This window comes from Erythranthe guttata, chromosome 5, assembly GCF_056151865.1.
Source record: "Erythranthe guttata isolate IM_541 chromosome 5, IM_541, whole genome shotgun sequence".
Lineage (NCBI taxonomy): Eukaryota > Viridiplantae > Streptophyta > Magnoliopsida > Lamiales > Phrymaceae > Erythranthe > Erythranthe guttata.
Window position 1 is genome coordinate 14,666,966 of NC_142537.1, and position 16,330 is coordinate 14,683,295.

A 16,330-nucleotide genomic window follows, 5' to 3' on the forward strand; every position below is an offset into this window, starting at 1 on the left:
CGCTAGAAGTAGTGGTCGAACCTACGACCTTGTGGTTAACAGCCACACGCTCTAACCAACTGAGCTATTCCAGCTGTTTAAAATAAATTTCTTTTATAATACAAGTTTGCAGTAAATTAAAACGATTTTTAACAAAAAACTTTAGTGAAAATCGTCTCAATGTTGTTTCTGGAAAGAACGAAAAGGATTTCATTAATATCAACCGTTGTGTTTACATTTGTGGTCATACGAGGTAGCAGTTGGTAGTCATTTTATTAACCTGGCAAGTGTGCTAAATTACCGGTTGCATCGAGTTTGAACGAATGCATTTATGTGTAGTACTGTCATTTTCCAGTTATATTGATGTCATACAAATTGACTGCATCATCATATTATATTCCAAAAAAAATGAGCATTAGTAGTTAAATGCTATTCGTAGTCATATTTCTTTTGTATAGTAATATTACTATTTTAAGGCATAGATGAGCCATTAGTATTTAAATGTCATGTGTAGTTATATTCCTTCTCATGTAGTAATTTGGTGGCATATTCAAGACTTTATTGGTTGATAACATTACCATTCTTTTATCTAGATACTACAAGAAAGCTGGCTCGATAGATCTGTAAACAGGGTTCGTGGAATACACAATTCAGAGGAAGTATGAAATCAATTCAAAGACGTGTACATGCAATCAACACACTTTGTCTGTGTTCGACGTACCCTATTTAATATAGTGATGTCCAAAAGATGAATTTTTATTATGGCTATTATTCAAAGTGACTATGCAATATGACTGTTTAGTCACGTACATATACTAAAACAGCCTTGATGTTTTTCATTATTTTTTTATCTTATGTAATATTTTTTTGTATCAATATGTTTCTCTATGCTTACTCTATTTGTATCAGTACATTTCCTAAATTTTTCTGCATCAATACATTTATCTAATGTATTTACTTAATATGACTATAATCGAATACGACTAATCGACCATGACTATAGTCCGGCCTTAATACTCCTTCATGTTTTCGACCAGATTTTTTTTCATCACTACAATCCTCGAATGTCATGAAATTCAATTCTCTTTCCCAATCCTCAAAACTAACACAAATTCATCACTACAATTAAGATTACAATTTTCACATAATTTGTAATGACATAACAAGTAAGAACAATATAGTATATATATTTTTCTGCTAACTGGGACTAATTAAGGGTCATACAAGAAAAATGTGAAAATCCAATCTTTTCTTCTTCTTCTTCTTCTTCGTACATCAAAATTCGTACAAGTACTCAACACAACTCCAGATATAAGTAAAAAGCTATAATAACAATTGGAAAGCTCTTCCAGTTCATCTTTCGAGTACAAATCCTTCCCCATAATCATCTACAACATGAAGCGGCGGAAATTGAGAAAAGGGTGGTCGGAATCCTTCTTCAGCGCCACGCTCTCGCTGCCGATTCTCAGAATCTCTGGACATCCCCCGAGCTCCGGATATCGTCCGCCTCTTCATTGGTGTCGGAGGAGGAGCACATCAGGGTTGTGTCGCAAGAGCTGGAGGAGGAATGCAACGGCGCCACCACAGGCCGCCATCACCGTCGTCGTGTAACATACGGAAGGAGGCGACAATGGTGGTGTAAAATCTTAAAGGTGAGCGACGGTGGTGGTGAAAATCTTGGGTATGGTGATATGAAGAAGAGAGAAGATAGAACAGTTTGAAAGTGGGGTGAGAAACGAGAAAAGAGAGTGGGAGAGAAAAAGAGGCGAGAAAGAGAGAACATAATGTTGGTAAGGGTATTTTTGTCTTCTAACATAAGTCCAAGAGGGTCTCACTAATTTAAATTGAGATTTGGGTGTATGAGAAAGTATTTAAAGTCAGTTGGGTTTAGTGGATAATAATTTCGAAATGAGGGGTGTATTGCATATTTCCCCAATTTAAAAATTATTTAAAAAACGGGATTTTATTTTGATAATTGGATTACATACACTTTGCACCCCTAGAGTATACGCTATGTGACACTTACCCTCTTAAAGTATCATTTGTAACACTTACCCCTCAATCACTATTTAATTTGTAATATAAATTTTAATACTTTCAATTTTTTTTCTTTTACTAAAAGGAACCTCTTGGGATATTCTCTATAAGTGGAGACACATGTACATTTCTTGGATATTCCTTAAACAATAGAGCATATCGAATGTACAATGAAAGGATAATGAGTGTCATGAAATCTATAAATATACATTTTAGTGATGACGGTCTGATTGCAGGCACAAATGATGATGATGCATCTACTTATAACAAATGATAAAACCAAGGAAGAGCCAACTCCGTCACCCATATTGTCAAAACAGAAAGCGTTGAGTCAGAAAGTGAAGATGTTTCAGAAGAAAATAAGCCATCAAGCAGAGTTGTGAAGAATCATCCCACTGAATAGGTGATTGGACAGAATGACGATTCTATGAAAATTCGTAATAAGTCTAAAGTAAACTATCAAGAAAAGGCCATGAATGTTTGCTATACTTCATGTGTTGAACCGAAAAACATCAAAAAAAATATTTTTTTGATGAATTATAGTTGTTGGCTATGCAAGAAGAATTCAAGCAGTTTTCTCGAAATGATATGTGGGAACTTGTTCCACGTCCAGAAAATGTCAATGTCATAGGTACCAAATGAATTTTTAGAATAAAACTGATAAATTTGGAACATAACACGTAATTAATCTAGACTATTTGCTCAAGAGTATACTTAAATTGAAGGAGTAGACTTTGATGAAACTTTCGTTCTAGTAGCTCGTCTTGATTGAATAAGACTATTACTTGTTGTGTCTTGTGTTTTAAAATTCAAGTTATTCAAGTGGATGCAAAGAGTGCCTTTAGGAATAATCTTTTAAATGAAGAAGTTTTTGTTGAACAACCAAAGCGTTTTCAAGATCCTCTTAAAACTAAGCATGCGTATGGACTTAAAAAGGCTTTATAAGGTCTAAACAAGCTTCTCGTGTTTGGTCTGAAAGACTTGCAAACTTTTTAATTGAAAAGGAGTACAAAACAGGGGGAGTACATAAAGCTTTTTTTTAAGATAAAAATTTCAAAAGTGAACTCGTTAATGCTCAAAATTATGTGGATGACATTGTTTAAAATTCCGAGAATCTGAGGCCTTTGATTTGATTGAGGTCTTTCTTCGTCTATTGACACGTGTCATGCCCAATCTCGTGTTCTGCTAAAATTCCTGAAGAAATGTGTGCTTATATGTTTGTTGCTTTATCACGGAAACCCGATATTTGATTAGATTTGTTTCTTGACAAGCATTGGTGCAAGTGAGAAGTCTCTTAGAAGTACACTTACGAAGACTCATGCTATTCTAATTATCTTTAGCAAACTTCTTCTTCCTTGGATACAAAGTGAGCTTGTGCATCTATTTTAGCCAAGAAATCATCCACAGAATCATCATCATCAGCATCTTTGGAACTAGGGGCTGGTGACTACACAAGGGTGACCGTGGGTTTGAGATATGGAACCACCGGAGAGATAGCGACTTAAGAAACAACGATTGTCGTCACATATTTCATCTTCTTCATAGATTTCTAGGCGGATTTCAATAATATTTGGATCAACTCCTCAAAATTATACGAGAACATTGGCCAACGTTGGCAAGGCTAATTCATCGTACGATGTCGAGATTATTTCGCCAGACGGTGTTATTGTGAAAGTGGAACCTAAGAAACTCGTGTTTCCGAAGTTGGGCGATAAATCGAGTTATAGTGTGACGTTCACAAGAAAAAACAAAGGGGCGATGAATAGTACTACACAAGGATATATTAGGTGGTATACTGCCGATTACTCTGTTAGAAGTCCCACAACAGTTGTATTTAAAGATTGAATAATTTTCAATAGTGATATATCTCCGGACATGGAATTTTCATAATAAAAATCAAGAGGATTGAAATTTTCTTTCTTATATTAAAATTAGTCAAAATGAAAAGTAAAAAGTTTTGACTTTTCAGTAGCAATACTTGACTTGTATAAATATTTCACACGGGAATGCCTCGAAATCGGTATAATTTCAGAAATTTCAACAATTACATTCGTTTATAATCTCTTGTTTCAAATTCGGATATAATGAAAAATTTCACAATATTTTTCTTTTATTTTTATTTTTTAAGTTTGCAGGAAAAAGCAAGAAAATACAAAAGAGAGTTCGACAAAATGCAATAAATAAAAGTGAAAATTACCAAGACCCCTCCATCTAGAAAATATATAAAAGGGAAATCCCCCTCAAAAAAATAATTAGAAAAAAACCATTTAGCTCATAATCCACCAAAATTTTATTTTCGTATTTCTATAATACCCTTATTTGATTACAATAAGTTAATTCCTAACACTAATCATTCTCCCGTCTCTTCTTTTCTCCCCATCTGAATCTCACCATCCTCCCTCCACTCCGCCACCACCACCACAGTCTAAATCCAAGCGCTTTTGAAGTCCGCGTCGGAGACTATGGTGACGACGCAGCGAAGAAGATTATGCGACGGCGGATTTCTTCGCAGGCATAGCCGTACGGAAATCCGGTGAGGCGAGCGAAAGCGGCGTTGGAGAACGGCGGAGTGGCATACGGTGGAGGAGAAACCAAGTCGTTGTTGTTGTACCAAGGGGAGAATGACTAAAGAAGGGCAGATTATGGTTTTTTAATTTAATTTTGTTGCCTCTATTTGGAGATGGCGGTAGTCGTAAAGAAAATTTTATTTGGTGGCTTTGTTTGGGTTGGTGGTGCGAGCTGTGATTTACTTTATTTGTAATAAAAAACCGTCAAAATATGGCATTATATGAACGGAAAGAATCCGGTCAGAATCATTCAATACAACGGTATGAACACAATAGCAAGGCAAACTGTTGAGTGTAGATTTTACACTCAATACGTTTACTTTACGTGGATCTTTTGTTTAGATTTAATTATATTTGTGCTTTAATTGATTGATTTTGTGTTTTATAGGTGAAAAACGAGAATTAGGTGTCCATGAAAGAAAAAAGATCAAAAAGAAAGGAAAAAGTTGCAAATAAGGAAACAAATCAAATTGGAAGAAGGAATCTCGCCACAGCTTTGACAGTGTCCACGATTTCGAGCATATCTCTCTCATACGAACTCCGAATTAGGTGATTTGGGCGGCATTGGAAAGCTAATTTCAAGGGCTACAATTCTTATTTACACAATATTCCAAAATTCGGACTCCAACATGGCGAAAATCGAATAACAAGTCCTGATGGGGGAAAGTGGCGGAAATTGATTCCTATTAGGTTTCTACTACTTCCTTATCAAGAAAAGCCTATAAAAGCAACATGTCTCTACACCATAAGAACGAAATTTTACACCACAAACCGCGAAGAACGAAGATCAACGAAGACTCAAGCATAGTTTTTCTTATTTATTTTATTTATTCTATTTTGTTTATCATAAGAATTACGAGTAGCTAAGTTTTTAATCTAGGATTTTATTGGAACCCTATGTGGGGATGGTGAACCCGTTTTCTTGAGATTATGCAATTATGATTTTATGATTATTTCTTCTACTTGTTATGATTGTTAGTGCATGAACTTGATCAATTTATGTGCTTTATCTGTAATTATTGGGATTGACTCGACAGAGCTATTTTGATAATTAGACGGTAAGTATAAGAACCTTCGAGTAGTTTTCACCGGATGAGTGTGTCAATTGCATGTGGTGTCGTAGACATACAGATATCACCTTAGGTAGCCATTTACGAGACTTGGTAGTTAATGCTTTATTCATAATTTGTTTTGCATAGACATATAGTGAACCGCTTATGAATAATAGACTCATAATACACGCGACAGCGGGTTATGAGTAAATTAGTGTCTCGGGTTAATAATCATGAATCATATATTTCATAATTGAGGGGTTTTGGGTGAGCAATTCTTGCATAGGGGGGAGATAAAATCCTAGGTCCGTTTTTATTGATATTTTCTCGTGTTTATTTGCTTTCATAATTAGTTTAATTATTTAGTTTATTATATTTGACATCTTTGCGTAGGCTGGATAAAAATCATAATTGTTAGAATTTGGTACTTAGGATTAGATAATTTGAGTATTCCCTGTGGGATCGACATCCGACTCTCACGAGTCCACTTTTACTACTTGTTTGCGATACGTGCACTTGCGTGTTAGGTATTTAGCCCCAACACAAACCCATAAAAAGTACCCCTTTATCAAAGAAAAAAAATTCTCAACGTAACTTTATTGCATTGGAAAAGACTATCATATGGACCTTCCTTGTTCACTGGATTTTTTATAACAAGGGTTAGGTTAATATTTATTCTATTATGTTCCTTATAATGTAGTTGATTCAACCATAATTAAAATATTCAATATAATGAATCATTTTTATTTATAGAATGGAAGAACATCAAGAGCTTTGAGCCAATAAAGAAAGAAAGTCGACTCAAGAATAAATTGATTATAAGCTCCGTTGTAGAATTATGACCTAACCATTATATACGAAGCTGTGGAACGATGAAACCTGTGAATGTAAAAGATTTTTTTGAACAAATGAATCTTATTGTTCGGATATTTTCGGATCGGACTTAACGGAATTCGAAATTTCATTCCGACCCACCCCTAATTCTCATACAAAGGAATTCTTCATGGAAGAAGAAGATCTTCCTTGATCGATTTGGGCTTCTAATCGGAGTAATTTTCTTGGGATATGGGAATTTTGACCATAAGTGAGAAACACTTGGCCCTTACACAAGTTCGTAGAGGGATGGTTTGCATGAAGCCACCCATTCCTTGCAGTTTATTTCCTCTTTTTCAGACTATTATTTGTATCGGAATTATTTTTCCAATTTTCCTTGTATATAAGGTGTACTATGTATTTTTCTTGTTATGGCGAACAAGGTTTTTAGCAGGTCCATCATTTTATGAAATAAAATATTTATTTTCTGCTCAAAGATAAAAAATAAATAAATATGGATTGTGTAACACTTACTCCCTTCTAATCTTATATATAAAAGAAAGAAACGCTAGGGCAACCCTAAGAAACCCTAATGTCATATTTGTAATTTTTTTTTCAATTTTTATCAAACTTTTATCTCCTTAATATTATTTTAAATATTATTTTCGAATTTTATCATATTTGTATCCCCTAAATATTATTTTAAATATTATTTTTTAGTTTTATCAGATTTTTGTCTCCTAAATATTATTTTTTTTATTTTTATCAAATTTTTATCTCCTAAATATTATTATAAATAATATTTTTTTATTTTATCAAATTTATATCTCCTAAATATAATTTTAAATATAATTTTCAACTTTTAGCAGATTTTTATCTCCTACATATTATTTTCGAATTTTATCAAATTTATATCTCCTAAATAATATTATAAATATTTTTTCGAGTTTTATCACGTTTTTATTAGTTTTTTATCTCCTCAATATTATTTTCAATTTTTATCTGATTTTTGTCTCCTAAATATTAATTTCGATTTTTATCTTCTAAATATTATTTTAAATAATAATTTTGATTTTAATCATATTTTATCTCCTAAATATTATTCTAATTATTATTTTCGTATTTTATCAACTTTAATCTCATTAACATTATTTTAAATATTATTTTTGATTTTTATCAAATTTTTATCTCCTAACTATCATTTTAAATTTTATTTTCGATTTTTATCAGATTTTTATCTCCAAAATATTATTTTTCGGTTTTTATCAAATTTTTATCTCCTAAATATTATTTTAAATAATATTTTTGATTTTAATCATATTTTATCTCCTAAATATTATTCTAATTATTATTTTCGCATTTTATCAACTTTTATCTCATTAACATTATTTGAAATATTATTTTCGATTTTTATCAAATTTTTATCTCCTAACTATTATTTTTAAATTTTATTTTCGATTTTTATCAGATTTTTATCACCGAAATATTATTTTTTGATTTTTTATCAAATTTTTATCTCCTAAATATTATTTTAAATATTATTATCGATTTTCATCAAATTTTTATGTCCTAGATATCTTATATATAAACGAAAGAAACGCTAGGGCAACCCTAAGAAACCCTAATGTCATATTTGTAATTTTTTTTTTCAATTTTTATCAAACTTTTATCTCCTTAATATTATTTTAAATATTATTTTCGAATTTTATCATATTTGTATCCCCTAAATATTATTTTAAATATTATTTTTTAGTTTTATCAGATTTTTGTCTCCTAAATATTATTTTTTTATTTTTATCAAATTTTTATCTCCTAAATATTATTATAAATAATATTTTTTTATTTTATCAAATTTATATCTCCTAAATATAATTTTAAATATAATTTTCAACTTTTAGCAGATTTTTATCTCCTACATATTATTTTCGAATTTTATCAAATTTATATCTCCTAAATAATATTATAAATATTTTTTCGAGTTTTATCATGTTTTTATTAGTTTTTTATCTCCTCAATATTATTTTCAATTTTTATCTGATTTTTGTCTCCTAAATATTAATTTCGATTTTTATCTCCTAAATATTATTTTAAATAATAATTTTGATTTTAATCATATTTTATCTCCTAAATATTATTCTAATTATTATTTTCGTATTTTATCAACTTTAATCTCATTAACATTATTTTAAATATTATTTTTGATTTTTATCAAATTTTTATCTCCTAACTATCATTTTAACAACTTTAATCTCATTAACATTATTTTAAATATTATTTTTGATTTTTATCAAATTTTTATCTCCTAACTATCATTTTAAATTTTATTTTCGATTTTTATCAGATTTTTAAATCCGATTTTCATACCTAGCGGATTTTGAGACATCGTTTTACAGAATGTCTGCAACATTTGAATTTTATTTCTTCCCTACCTAAGGCTTCTTTTTTTGGTAACCCGACTTAAGATTTTGTTTCTTATCTTCTTCTTCATCCTATTGACTGTGTGGTAATTAGTTTACATCTTTTTCCATCATGGCTTATAGGTAATTTCATTTTGTTAAATTATATGTTTCATTAATTTATACCAAAGATTTCAAATTTTATGTATAACAATTATTTCATTTTATATGTTATTGGACATGTTATTGAAAGGGATGATTTGAGAGAATTAACCAAAAATGGGCGGAGCCACAAGCTATTGGAAGTCGACATTCAAGATTTATTGTTTGTATGCGATATTTAATTTATAGTTTATATTTATTTTTGTTTCTTAATTTTCCAATTGTTAATTCCAGTGGCAAAACAGCCTTAAAATGAGGCAGTGGAGAAGGGCTTAGTTCCGATGCAAGATGTATAGATGGTCTTTTACGATGGTATGTTGTCGATAGTTTAGTTTTGATTATGTTAACTAAGTTATTGAATCTAATTACTTTTAAGTTCAACATGAAAGACATAGTTGATGATTTTTTTCCTGGTTCAAATTTTCAATCTACTGGTATTAGCTGATTCAATTCATTTGGAAAATTATTCAACAGCAAAGTTATTTTTTTTTTTTTTTTGTGTGTGTGTAGTATACTTAATAATGTTCCACTGATGAATTATTAATGAATGATTATAAAAGAATTTTGATCATACGATACATCAAACGTTTGTTTATATTCTTACAACATCAAAACAATGCAATTTGTTGTCGCGTGCATCGCACGGGTACAATTACTAGTTATTTAAAATTTTGAATTACATGACAATAATATAAAAAGAAGATTAATGCCCGTAATGAAAGAAAATATGAAACACACTACATCATAAATATTTTATAGATGCAAGTAAAATATATCATAAATATATTTTATTTATTTGTTTTAATATTAGTTATTTTAATTTGTTTTCAATGTTTTGTTAAATTAGAAAATATTGTATCCAATTAACATTTGAAATGTTATTATTTCATTTTAACTATGTTTGAAAAATATGATAATTTATTATCTTAACAAAATAAAATATGAAAATTAAAGTTAGAATAATTAATACAATAATAAAAAAACATATATATGATACATTGTACATCACTTAGTTGGGCACATGACATGAGCATGGTTATATCTCTCTTCTTTAATTGAAGGATACCTATGAGGACGATAGTCTCCTAACCAATATAGTATATTAAGATATAGAGCCATAAGTCGTCTAGTACGTGTATATCCTGTTAGAATCCCTTGGATTCTAATTATTCGAGAATTAGATGAAACTTGTGCCACAAGTTTACATATACCATGAGCTAAAGAAGGGAAGAGTCCTCGAAACTTTTAATTCTTTTAATTTGTCATTAATTGATTTATAATAGGAATTATTCTTCTAAAGAGTTTCTTTGTATTGAAAATATTATTTCCTACGTGATTAAGAGTTTCCTAACCCTAATGGACTCTATTTCCTTGTAGGATTCTTATCACCTATAGAAGTATAAATAGAGCAGCACGGGATCGTGATTGTTAGAATCCTATGGATTCTGACTTTGCAAGGAAACGCGTAAAAGACTCGTCCACAAGTCTAGATATGTCGTAATATAAGAAGGGGAGTTTCCTTGTGTTTTAATTCTTTATTTTATCATTAATTGATTAATAGTGGGAATTATCTTTATACAAGCATAATTATCTTTTTATATTTTATTGTCATATATTTGTAGAGTTTTAATAGATATGGGAATTATTTATTGGCAAAGAAATCTCCTATATTCCTAAGATTTAGTTTCCTACGTGACTTAAGTATTGATAATATTTTGGTCTCTAACTTTTCCTTGTATAGGGATCTTATGGTGTAGGATATAAAAAGAGAGCAATCTCAGCATAAGTTTTTATGTCTTCTTGGAGAGAAAAATTTACACAGGATATTTTTCGTTACTCTCGTTATTTTATTGACGTCTTTTTATCGAGAGAAGATCAAGAGAAAATATTTTTTCCTCTCGTTTTTATTGCTCCATCGTGATACGTGATTTTCATAGAAAATATACCGGCTTCAAGGCTTTGTGTTGAAGACACCAAGATTCAAGGAGTATCACAAGTTTGCTTCTTCTATATAAAAAGAAGATCGGTTCTTCGGGAGAGGGGCTTAAACAGATCTCGGGAGGAGATCGATCCGCCGACTGAGGGATTCAGCGTTGAAGGGAGTTCAACCGTGCGGAGCAAGGGACGTGCTGCACATTGAAGATTTATAATTCAGCGTAGTTTACAAGAACGGCGTCAACAAAGAGGGAGTCTTTGTATTTTGATTAAGTCCTATTATTGTATTCGTAAAACTAAAAATTAGTAAATTTTATTTGCAGGTCCCCGTGGATGTAGGGTACAATTGTATCCGAACCACATTAAAATTTGTGTCTCGTTTATTTCTGTTTTTACGAACTGCTTCACGAACTGTTGCAACACTTCACCAACACAGCCATTTCCTATCTAGCATCATAAAAAAAAATATACAACTTCTTGGATACGCGATTCATTCAAGGAAACATTTAACAACTATTTTTCTGTGTGACTATCATTTTCATGTTGATTCTTCTATTCATACACTTATGGAATTCGTGCGGAAAACAAAAGATTAAATCGAGATACAATATTAAATATCATTATTACACAAAAATAGACACATAATAAAATGTAAAAGAACATAAAGAGGTTAGTGAATACTGGAGATATTTATATTAAATAATACATTTCACCAAAAGTTTAAGCTTTTGGTTGAGATGTTCATTCAACATGGTATCAGAGTCAGGTCAAATGAAAGGTCGTGAGTTCGAATCCCACCGCCACCCATTCAAATATTTCAAGTGTAAGGTTTCAAATGTAATTCATCTGCTCTTAAAGGGGCGTATTGTAAATATTTATATTAAATGATACATTTCACTAAAAATTTAAACTTTTAGTTGAGGTGGTTATTCAACACGAAAAAATTAAAACGAAAAACACATCACATATCATTTAGAAAATGTTTGGCAGATTAATTATTCAACTCTGCTGATATGAGAAGTTTATTACCCAACCAAAACAAATCTCACACCATGTGAAATTAATGACATGTTAGATGTTCCTCACATGCCTTCAATTTTGTTTTGGAAAATATGATGTAAGGCTTTTCTGAAAGGAATCTTACTATTTAATCTATTTGTCCAATCAAAGGATTTATTAAGATACCTAGAAATCTCTAATAGAATAGGTATTAATTTTTTTTTAACAACGCAATCATAATATCACTTATTTTACTTGATGACGAAGAAAGATATAACTTATTTTACTTGTACTTTATTTGGGTTTCAAAGCCATCGCCTATAATCTTGCACCGAATAAGCGTCAAATTTTAAACAGTATATAAGTTATTATGTCTTATTATTTTTAGAACTAATTTTTAAAGTATTTTGATAATGAGCTTACAAACTATTTTTACTCATTATAAGATCTTAAGTAGGAAGATGTGGTACAAGTATTTTGAGAAAGAAAAAAAAATGCTCTCAAGAGCTTATTTTTTGAATTTTAAGATATTTTAAAAAACAAATTACCAAACCATTTGGAAGAGCTTGTAAACTCTTTAATATCTTATAAACTCCTTTTTAATAGCTAATAAGCTTAGCCAAACACCCTCTATATAGTTACCAAACGAACTTAATGCCGAATTTGCTTACCGAATCACCACATGACTTATTAAGTGGTCCATTAAGTACAATTAGACATAGTGTTATGATGGGGTAAGTTTGTTTTTGAGACATGGGGTAAGTGTTATGGAAAAAGTGTATCTCGCCATAATAATTTTCAATTTTGTATTATTGTAAAGTCCTTTTGTTTTTCTTGATAAGCTTGTTAAGTCCTTTTTATTATTACTTCAAAATAACTTGTCTAATACTGGAGGATGATGTAAAGCTAGTCCCATTGACACTACAATCATTGTTCAAAATGTTATATATATATATATATTAAAAAAAAAAAAAAAAAAAAAAAAAAAAAAAACTTGGACAAGTATCATGTAGTGTAAAATATTCAGTACCATTGTCTCCCCTTAGATGGGTTGCTCTAAAGTCTAAAGAAAGCAGAATTCTTGAAGCACAATTGAATTATCCCATATTTTTCTTTAGATTTTGTTTACCACAAATTCAAATCCTTTTGGTTTTCTTAGATTTTTTGGTAACGAAGGAACTCGCAGCCAACTATATAGATGTACTGGAATTTTTCAAGGATCGTAATTAATTCACTTTGGATTTTTCGTTCCAGATTTGTTTTGCAACGTGACAACATAGGTGATATATAAAACGAGATTAATAGAAAGTTCATAGTAAATAACAATAATTCAAAGTGTTATGACAAAATAAACTAAAAACAACTTGAAATACAAGAAATAAACCCCAACCCTATTAATTTTTAATGATAAAAATTACTCAAAAGTTTAAACAAACACAACAGATATAGGACTTCTAACAGAGTGATCTGCAGAGTTCCATTTTATAAACCCTTCACCGTTCTTCTTCGTCGCTCCGTTGGCTGCCGATCTAGTGAACGTCACGTTATAGCTCAATTTCTGGCCCAATTCCCAAAACCAAAGTCTCTCGGGTTCCACTCTCACAATCACGCCGTCAGGCGAAACGATCTCCACGTCAAACGACGCATTCGCCTTGCCAACGTTGGTCACCGTCCTCGTATAACTCTGAGGAGTCGATCCAAGTATAATCGAAAACGAGGGGTAGTTCAGTTGGGAGTCGATAATGCTGTTTACGTCCGAACAATCCACGTTACGCTGAACGACGACGCTCACTTCTTTGTCCGTGAAATTCATGCCGCACAAGTAAGGAATATAGTCGTCGGGCGATATATCGTAAACTAATCCGGGATCATTTGCCCGGGTAGGGTTCACGTGGCCCGAACCAATAGCAAACAGCTCCGCGGGCTGCATTTTGTCGTTCTCGATCGGATTTCCAGCACGGTTCGTAAAATCGGCTGTGGTCATAATTGCGGACTTGATGACAGCTGGCGACCAATCAGGGTGCGCGCTTTTGAGCAGTGCTGCGACACCACTTAGATGCGGGCACGACATTGACGTACCCGATATCATGTAGAATGTGGTATTAGGGAATATGGAATTAGGCCAAGCGGCAAGGATGTTAAATCCGGGCCCGATAATATCGGGCTTCAGAATCCCGGGGCTCGCTATATTAGGACCTCTAGAGGAAAACGGGGCAACAACCGGAGCTCGATTATCCCCTAGAACAGTTCCTTTGAACGCGATTGTGGCTTTCGGCTTGGAAGTTGAATTTAGGTAGGCTTGTATCTTTAGGCCATCCGTATAACCGATTTGAATTGCTGGAAGAGGATATACACCGACCATCGTGGTGTCGCCTGCTAATTCGTCGTTCACTAGAATTATTGCCGCGCCACCGGCACTCTTTACGGCTTCTGCTTTCTCGGTTCTCGACTTCGCTCCACCACCGTCGCACATGACTATCTTTCCTCTGACGTCGTCGATGCCGAAGTCGGTATCGCAGTACGTCGTTCCGGTAAGATTCGATCGAGGGTGAACGAGCTTTTTCTTTTTGATCGAGTGAAAACCTTTAGCCGTTTCGCCGTGTATTTTCTCACCGTTGCCGAGCGATGCGGTGACTAGTATTTTCCGGTCGGTGGTGCTGGCACCGACGGTCATAATCCACGGGGCTTGGTTCGTCAGGGTCTCGCTATCAGGGCCCTCGTTTCCGGCGGAGCAACTTACGACAATACCCCTCTGCATGGCCCTGTAAGCACCGATAGCGATGACGTCGTTAGGGTAAGGGGCGAATCCACCTCCGAGGGACATAGAGAGTACATCGACGCCGTCGTCTATCGCGGCGTCCATGGCGGCGGCGATGGCACTCTCCGGGCATCCCTCGGGTTGGCATGCTTGGTATATCGCCACATGGGCGTGGGGCGCGATCCCGGCGGCCGTGCCGTTGGCGTTGCCAAATAACGCGGCGCCCCCGACGAAATTCCCGGCTGCGGTGCCGGCGGTGTGCGTGCCGTGGCCATCGACGTCGATGGGTGACTTGCCGAAGTAGTATCTGGCTCCGATCAGCTTGTTGTTGCACGAACCTCTCACACGGAGCTGGCATTTGCCCTTCCATCTTGCCGGCGGCGGTGGCATCCCTTCGTCGGAAAAGGAGGGGTGCTCCGGCGTGATTCCGGTGTCCAAAACACCGATGATGACTCCTTTGCCGTAGTTCGAATTTTCCCATAGGCCCGTGTTTTGGCTCAACCCCAAGAAACTGGGAGAATGAGTGGTGTGCAGGGGCAACATCCTTTCGGGCCGGGCCGAGACGAAACCCTTCTTCTGCCGCATGGCTTCGACTTCAGCTGCCGATAGTTTTGCGGCGAAACCCGAAAACACATTGCGGTAGCGATGCAATATTCTCGGCTGGTCAATAACGGCCGAGTCAGCTTCTAAATTAGTATTCGTCGGCAAGAACGAATCGTAAAACGTTTCGAGATTGTCGGATTGTGCAGGATCGACATGGACAATGTATACATCAAGATTTTCTGCTTTGAGAAATTGATTTAAATTGAGTATGCAAATGAGAGCAAGAAAAAAAGTGAACCCCATAATATTGGAGATAGAAGAAAAGGTGAAGAGGTCTTATTTTGATGTATGGTGTGTGGGAAAACTTTATATAGTGTAAATTCGGACGAGCCTGAAAATTTAATTCAACACATAGTTAAGGTATTTTCCTTATTTAAGATTTGCATGAAACGTTTGGATTTGAATACATTGGTAATAAAGTAACGATTAAGTAAGGATATTTACGTTTTCAGTCGTAATAATATCTTGATTTAATTTGTGATTTAGTGGTGTTGTCGGAGAGATTCTATTGAATTTATACATTTTATTAAGGCAATATACATTTTAGTCAAACATATTAGTTTGAGTAAGAAACGCTATTTATGTAAGTTTCTTTTCTTAAATCAAATTATATATGGGCAATGACAAATAGGTAAAACATTAATTAATTAAAAACCGTATATCTAACTTTTTTATCTTGTAAATAAATCTACATCATTCAAACTTATTTGTAAATAAGTAAAACTCTTTCATATATACCAAATTTATCCACATCTACTCAGTGGCGGATTTACCAAGGGGCAGGGGGGGGGCAGCCGCCCCCCCAGAAAAAAATATTCCAATTTTTTTTTATTACTTTTTGACATACTATTATACAAATATATGTTTTTGCCCCCCCCTATTTTTTTTTCTTCTCTATTCTTTTATGTAATTTTATAAATTCTTTCTCCATTTGTTATTACAATATAAAATACAACTACTAAAATATATATTTTTACTTCAAAATTATAAATATATACTTATTTTAGCAATATTTTGTGAATAACCCGA

General features: G+C 33.1%; 1 protein-coding gene and 1 non-coding gene across 2 annotated transcripts; both read right to left on the minus strand.

Moving 5' to 3' along the window:
- On the minus strand, positions 1–74 carry TRNAN-GUU (transfer RNA asparagine (anticodon GUU)). Its single transcript has one exon. It is a non-coding gene; the product is annotated as a tRNA-Asn (tRNA).
- Positions 75–13,238: 13,164 nt separating this feature from the next.
- LOC105966749 (subtilisin-like protease 4) lies at positions 13,239–15,731 on the minus strand. The gene has a single exon (XM_088817738.1). It carries the CDS (start codon positions 15,542–15,544, stop codon positions 13,367–13,369), a length of 2,178 nt encoding a protein of 725 aa, XP_088673864.1. The 5' UTR covers positions 15,545–15,731; the 3' UTR covers positions 13,239–13,366.
- Positions 15,732–16,330: the final 599 nt, after the last annotated feature.